Source organism: Palaemon carinicauda, chromosome 7 (assembly GCF_036898095.1).
Source record: "Palaemon carinicauda isolate YSFRI2023 chromosome 7, ASM3689809v2, whole genome shotgun sequence".
In the NCBI taxonomy this organism is placed as follows: domain Eukaryota; kingdom Metazoa; phylum Arthropoda; class Malacostraca; order Decapoda; family Palaemonidae; genus Palaemon; species Palaemon carinicauda.
The window spans coordinates 63,004,064-63,011,494 of NC_090731.1; the positions used below are offsets into that span (position 1 = coordinate 63,004,064).

The 7,431-nt window shown below is 44.4% G+C and overlaps 2 protein-coding genes across 2 annotated transcripts; both read left to right on the forward strand.

The window, feature by feature from the left end:
* The first annotated feature begins 5,252 nt into the window (after positions 1-5,252).
* On the forward strand, positions 5,253-5,666 carry LOC137644323 (uncharacterized). The gene has a single exon (XM_068377312.1). It carries the CDS (start codon positions 5,253-5,255, stop codon positions 5,664-5,666), a length of 414 nt encoding a protein of 137 aa, XP_068233413.1.
* A 436-nt stretch (positions 5,667-6,102) lies between these two features.
* Positions 6,103-6,921, forward strand: LOC137644324 (uncharacterized). The gene has a single exon (XM_068377313.1). It carries the CDS (start codon positions 6,103-6,105, stop codon positions 6,919-6,921), a length of 819 nt encoding a protein of 272 aa, XP_068233414.1.
* The last annotated feature ends 510 nt before the right edge of the window (positions 6,922-7,431 follow it).

Genomic DNA, 7,431 nt, shown 5'->3' on the forward strand with positions numbered 1-7,431 from the left:
GGTATTTAATATTGCTTATTATTCTTATTCCCACTAAGTTATCTGGCTTTTCCTTCATATTATATATAAGTACACCACTTTTATCTCTTATGTCTAAACTGCATTCCTTTCCTATATCTATCAATTTCTCATGTTCAAATCATCATCCTCTATACTCTCAGAAAGCACTAATTGTAAAAGCAGGGAAATTTCACTCAGGGAAATTTGACTTTTCCCTGCGCAACTTTGAATGACTGTTCGTGGTAAATCCAGAATTTGTAATTAAATTTCGGTCACTAATAGAAGCGTACACGTTATCAAATAATAAAAAAATTAAAATGAGGAAGTTTCCGACGGAAACAATAATTATGGGGAACACCTTTTATATGTTAGTAACAAAAGAAAACAAAAGGAACCATTGGTCCATCTCCCGCCGCCCCTCTGTCAAGCGCTTGGGAAAGCGGCAGGTGGGTCTTTCAAACAGTACCCAGCATTGGGAGTGGACGTCTTTGAGAGAGACCACATCGACGACTTTAAGATGAAATTATAAGGGACTTGCCTGCAGCCCACGAGGGGACAGAGCTGGACGGTCTTTGCAGTGGGCATACAAACACTTTGTGACCTTCGACTAAATAAACTGCAAAATGGTCGACGACTACTTTCAATAACCCACAAAAAGGGTCGTTCAAGAGTCACAAAGTGTTTTATGGTACAGCGTGGGTGGAAGTCTGACGAAGCACGTGGAGTCACGCACCTGTTCCTCTGGAGACCTGAGAAAAAGGACAAGAAGTCTGCCGACATCATGCAACTAAGAAGATAAGTGGAGAAGGAAAAATATGTTATTTATTAGGAGCAATTAGGTATTGTCTGCTCATGTTTAAGGTTTGTTGCTGTCAACACAAGTGATAGATTTTCATTCACAAGACCCCCAGATTTATGAGGGTATTAAATGTTCGTAAGTTGCAATGCGTGATTATCTTATTAATATTTAAGATATAGACGAAGTCCATCGAGGAAATTGTCCTGTAGTGTAATATTTTTTGAAGTGACGATTATCTTGCCTTTTTTATGACAGAGGAGTTGATGTTTAAGTGAAAGTGGCATTAAAATTTCACATTTGAACTTGAGTAGTTTATTTGTAAGGCATTTTCAATTAAAAGGTGAGCAGGGATAGATGTGTGTAGTGCATTACGACTTGGAGGAAGTCAGAATGTTCGGTTCTCAGGTCATTATTCATGTATTTTGATTTTGATTTGGTAACCTCTGATCGTTGAGGGAAACCTTATGGAATATTTATAATGTGGTCCCTTGGTTCTGTATTTGGTTTGGGTATAATCGTCTATAGGTCCTCATAACTGGTTTTAGGTTAATGGTATCAAAGTTTTGCTTTAATACATAAGTTTATTCTGTGTGTGGCATGAAAATATTTCTTGGAATGTCCAATTTAGAACCCATTCAAATAAGAACTTAGCACGTAACGTTACGGTTACCCAATTTAACTTTACTAATTTGTGGATTATCCATATGAAGAAACCCTTTCCAACGTCGGTTACGGGCTCTGTCATCCTAAGCCAATGGTCACTAAAGTTCTCAGTTTGACAGATGTTAGTTTGCCGCATGCTGCATGGTATTAGAACTTAGGTATAACAAGGAGGGGCTTAGCTATTTCAAGTAGGAGCTATATAGAAGTTATTTCGGGTAGGAGTTCTTTCAGGTATAGGCTGGGATATGTCAATTAGAAGTTATTTCAGGTAGGGGCTGGGATATGTCAAATAGAAGTTATTCCAGGTAGGAGTTCTTTCAGGTAGAGGGTGGGATATGTCAAATAAAAGTTATTTAGGTAGGAGGCTGGGCTGTTTCTTTTAGGCGTTATTTCAGGTTGGGGACTGGGACACGAGACATTAATAAATTTAGGGATTGCTCTCTGGCTTAGAGGATCTTTAGGAAGTCGCAACATAGGTACTGGTAGTGGCCTTCATTGGGTAGTGCAGGTTCTCGGCCACTCATTGGTTAGGTCGGCTACGATTCAACTAGGGAATTTTGTTAGCTCATAGGGAGGGCCGGAACGGAGCCTAGGAAAATGGAGACCCTAAAGGTTGTGCAATTGAGAGAGGAATTGGAAGTTAGAGGCCTCCCAAAAGGAGGGAACAAGTCTGAATTGTGTCAGCGTCTAAGTGAAGCCCTAGAGAAGGATGGCGTAGAGGTACAGGAGTTTTTGGAGGGACTTAAGGTTAGGCAGGATAGTGGAGTTAATCAGGGCCACAAGGCAGGCGAGTGCACTGAAGAGCCCAAGGAAGAGGAAGCAGCACTAAGATCTAAGAGGGAGATGCTCGATTTAGAGGCAGAGTTAGCTGGAGTGGAGGCAGAGGAGAAGGTTTTACAAGATTTTGAGGAAAATCATAGAGAAATAACTCACATCCCTAGGATAAGGGAGCACACAAACCCTGATGTAAGTGGGAGTGAGAGACCCATGCATTTGAATACAGAAGCTCCCGAGATTAGGTTAGGTGGATGCTGTAACTCGGGCGGGAATGACCAAGAGGACTTGAGCAATAAGGAAGTCATGCAGGCGTTAATCTCTTGCACCCTTAAAAGCTTAATGCCAAAGCAGGATATAGCTAAGTTTGATGGGGATCATACAAAGTATTTCAAGTTCATTCGCTCATCTGATGAAGTCTTTAGTAGCCACTTGACGAATGATAAGGAAAGGCTGAGGTATCTGGATTTATACACAACAGGCATGCCAAAGGAGATTGTGGTGGCTTGCCTCCACTTAGAAGCTTCAGAGGGCTATAAACAGGCAAGGAAGTTGCTGGAGGAGCAATATGGTAACCTTGAGCAAATAGCCACCGCGTTTGTGGATAAGATCATTAAATGGAAAGATATAAGGGAAAACAACGAGGAAGAGTATGACGAGTACTCAGTGACACTCAAAACCTGCAGAAATGCAATTTTGTGCGTCCCTTATGGTATTGCCGAATTAAAAAACCCAAAAACAATGAGGTTGATCCTTAGCAAGTTCCCCTCTAGTGTGTGGACTCGATGGTGTAGAGTTGCTGATAAGATTATTAGTGAGAAAAAGAGGACTGTGTCGTTTGATGATTTGGTAAGTTTTATTGAAGGAGAGGCTAGGGTCTTGAAACATCCTCTATTTGGGTGCCACCTATTTCAGAAAGGCAGAGGGGAAGACACCCCTCGGATAGAAGGAAAAGCACCAAGCAAGGCTGAGTGTTTAACTAAGGCTAGGAAAGTTTCATGTAACAAAACTGCCCCGCTTTCATGTTGGTATTGTAGAGGACCCCTGATAGTGGATGAATGCCACCAAATATCTCAAATGGGACCCGAGGAAAAACTGGTAGCCATAAGGGAGTTGGCGCTCTGTTTTGGCTGTCTGAAAAGTGGTCATAGGTCTCAGTATTGCAGAAACAGGAAAATTTGTATCATATGTAATGGAAATCACCCAACTCTGTTGCATCGACACCATGAAGTAGTAGTGGTCCCAAGGAGTAGAAGTGGTCCAGGAAGTAGAAGTGGTAGGATCTGAGCGCTCGAATAGAGCCTTAGTGGCTCAGGAGGAAGGTACATATGACAAAATTGCTATGTTCAGGGCAATTAGAGGAGGTAGCATTGGTACAGGGATGTCAGTTGTGCCGATAAGGATTAGGTCAAGGGAAGGAAGTGAGGTTTTCACGAAGGCTTTCTTGGACAATGGGAGTTCCACATGCTTTGTCTCGGAAGCTTTAATGCAAACCCTAGGCAGCACTGAGAGGCAGGACGTTAAGGTGAATGTTGAAACCATCAACGGAGTAGGGGAAGTTGCATACAGCCTAGTCTCGGGATTGTCAGTATTGGACTATGAGGGCAAGACTTGCATTACACTACCCCCGGTGTTGAGTGCCCTCGCATACCAATCGATTAGTGTGATGTGGTCAGGTCCGGAGATTTAGAACGCTGGCCACACTTGCGAGAGATTTACATCCCAGATGTAGAAGCTGAGGTAGGTTTATTAATTTGGAACAATGTTCCTCACCTGCTCGAGCCAAGGGAAGTTATCAATTCAACACGCCTCCATGAACCACATGCCATACGAACATTACTGGGCTAGGTAGTATGTGAAGCAAAGAACAAAGGGTGTCAAGAGCATGTCAATAGGATCAGAGTGACAAGTAAGCACCTTGAGTTAGACCGCATACTGGTTGAGAGTTATAATCACGAGTATGACGATATTGCATCTAACAAAAGGGAAATGTCTGCAGAGGACAGGAAATGGCTAGAAATAATAGAGAAAGGGGTTAGAACTGTAGGAGGAAGTTACGAGGTGCCATAGCCTCTGCGTGGCAATCATGGACCCTTGCCAGAAACAGGGGACATCGCATTGCGCCGTATGCACAGCCTTCGTAAGAAGCTAGTGAAGGATGGTAACTACGCTAAGCAGTATAGTGCCTTCATGACAGAGATGCAACAGAAAGGCTATGCTGAGCAAGTGACCACAGCCAGCTCGGAAATGTGTGGTACATTCCTCATTTGGTGTGCAACATCCAGACAAGCCAGACAAGGTCCGTGTTATATTTGACAGTGCAAGCAAGGTGGAGGGTACATCATTGAACGACCTACTATTGCAGGGACCTGATATGATGAACTCTTTGCTGGGTGTGTTGGTAAAGTTTCGGGGAGGTCTATTTGCCTATACAGGAGATATAAATACCATGTTCTATCAGGTACGGGTACCAGAGCATCAGCAGGATTATCTTAGGTTCTTTTGGTGGGAAAATAGTCTTGACGAGGAACCCAAAGAGTGGAGAATGGCAGTCCACCTGTTCGGGGCTTGCTCTTCTCCGAGCATTGCAAACTTTGTGCTGAAACAGACAGCAAGCGACTTTGGGAATGAATTTTCAGTGAAGCACGGTTCACAGTTGCCAAGAACTTTTATGTAGATGACTGTTTGAGAGCCGAGGATCGCAAAGATGCACTTTTAGTCAATTTGTTAGAGGTTAAGGAGCTCTGCAAAAAAATTCAGTAGCCCTTGTGTGGAGGTTATGTCATCCATCCAGAGGGAGTGGTACAGTAGGAACACCTCAGAGCTTATAGATGGATCAGAGTCACATAAGACAAAGGCTTTGGGAGTACAGTGGGACTTGGCCACTGATAAATTGGGTGTCTGAGCAGAGCTACTATCAGTTCCAAGGACTAAGCGTGACCTGTTGTCAGCCATAGCCTCAATTTACGATTCACTCGGTATATTGGCGCCAGTTTTAATCGAGGGTAGGGTCATCATGCAGGACCTCTGCCAATTAAAGATAGCTTGGGACATGGAATTGGACTCTGACACTATGGACCGCATCAAGGTGTGGGCAAAGAAGCTGAGCCAGACCAGCGGGATAAGTGTGCCAAGAAGCCTGAAGGTTATTCCATGGGAATCAGCCACCCTAGTACAGTTGCATTTGTTCTCAGATGCAAGTGTCATGGCTTTGGGAGTAGTGGCATACTTGCGGGTCTCGGATCAGTGGGGAAATGTATCTTGCAGATTCATCATGGGAAAGGCGAGGGTAGCACCATTGACACATGTTTCAGTGCCCCGCCTAGAACTTGGTACAGCGGTACTGGCCGTAAGACTTGGTAGCACCATGATAGATTTCAGGGTAGATGGAGTCTATGGACCGACTAACAACCGTCTTGCGATATATTAGGAATAATCAGGCCAGATACCAGACATTAGTGGCAAACCGTGTTTCTATGATAAGGGAGGTCAGTGATCAGAAAGAGTGGAGGTATGTTAACTCTGAGTGGAACCTAGCAGGCGATGCAACACGTTCCAAGCAGTCCGAAAGGTGGAGAAAAGGGCCGGAGTTTCTGTTAAAGGAAGAGTGTTTCTGGCCAACTGAGCCAGCTCAAATATCAGATGGTGTGGAAGGATTAGAAGTTAAGCGTGAGATAAGGCCAACAGGAACTAGAGGCTACCAAGTAATTAGTTTCAGGATTGGGATGGACATCAGGCAAACAGGTATGTATAAAATCATCCACCACTATTCCAGGTGGATCAAGCTCCTTAGAGCTTTGGGTTGGTTGTTGCTATTTGCTAGGTACATTATTTATAAACACAAGCAGCTGCTCGGCGAGCTAGATATGCATTTGTCCACCGAAATTATTAGCTTGGCAGAGACGGTGGTAGTGCAGGTAACACAGCGTATTGATTTCGAGATAGAGATAGAGAGCGTTGAGAAGGGAGGTACTATTAGGGCCTCTAACTCCCTAAGAAGGTTGAAACCAATCCTAAGAAATGGGCTTCTGTGCGTTGGAGGTAGGTTATCTTCGGCAAATATCTCTCCAAGCGAAAGGCATCCAATTATTTTGCCATATAAGGGCCACTTGACAGACATGGTGATCCAGTATTATCATGAGCATTCCAACCATATGGGTGTGATGCATGTTCTGAGCCTGATTAAGGAGAAATTTTGGGTAATTAAGGGTCATGCAGCAGTGCGACGCGTGCTGAGTAGATGTGTTAGGTGTCGCAGGGCACATGGAAAGGTTATCAAGCAGCTAATGGCTGATCTACCACCTGATCGCGTGGAGTCGGGAAAACCCCCCTTTTATTGCACCGGGGTGGACCTTTTTGGGCCATTCTTCGTAAAACGAGGCAGAGCACAAATGAAGCATTGGGGAGTTATATTCACTTGCTTGAACATGAGGGTCATACACTTGGAGGTAGCTTCAAATCTCACATCAGACTCGTTCATTAATGCCTTCAGGAGGTTTTTGGCTTGTCGTGGTCAAGTCAAGACGGTTAGATGCGACTGCGGCACTAATATTATGGGATCGCGGAAAGTTCTCGACTCCAGTTACGAGTTCTTGGCCGGAAACAAGGTGCGCAATGAGTTACTTGGGTGTGGGGTAGAATTTATTTTCAATCCTCCCAGTGTCTCACATTTTGGAGGAGCATGAGAACGGTTGATAGGTACCGTGAGGAGGGTCTTAGATATAGTCTTGGGGACACTGCAATGGGATTATGAAGGGCTATGCACACTCTTTTGTGAAGTGGAGGCAACGGTTAACAGTAGGCCCCTTACTGTCGTCACCTCAGACAGTAGAGACCCGGTTCCACTCACACCGAACAAGCTTTTAAACATGGGAGATTCGCCTGTAGGCTGGTAAATTGCAGTAGGTGGCCACCCTGAGCAGAGATAGAAGCAGGTGCAGCTTATGGCCGAGCAGTTCTGGGCCCGTTGGAAACGTGAATACCTGCTAGGGTTACAACAGCGACAGAAATGGTTCAAAGAGCAACAAAACGTCAGGGTAGGAGACGTAGTCCTTATGGTCAAGGAGAATGAAGCACGCTGCTATTGGCCATTGGCTAGAGTAGTTCAGACTAAAGTAGGGAAAGATGGTTTGGTGATGACGGTGACTATCAGGAGAGAGGGCAAGGAATACGAAAGACCGCTGTCGAAGCTTGTT

Coding starts and splice junctions, on each gene's coding strand:
- LOC137644323 (XM_068377312.1), top strand. CDS start 5,253: ATGCAGGACCTCTGCCAATTAAAGATAGCTTGGGACATGGAATTGGAC.
- LOC137644324 (XM_068377313.1), top strand. CDS start 6,103: ATGCATTTGTCCACCGAAATTATTAGCTTGGCAGAGACGGTGGTAGTG.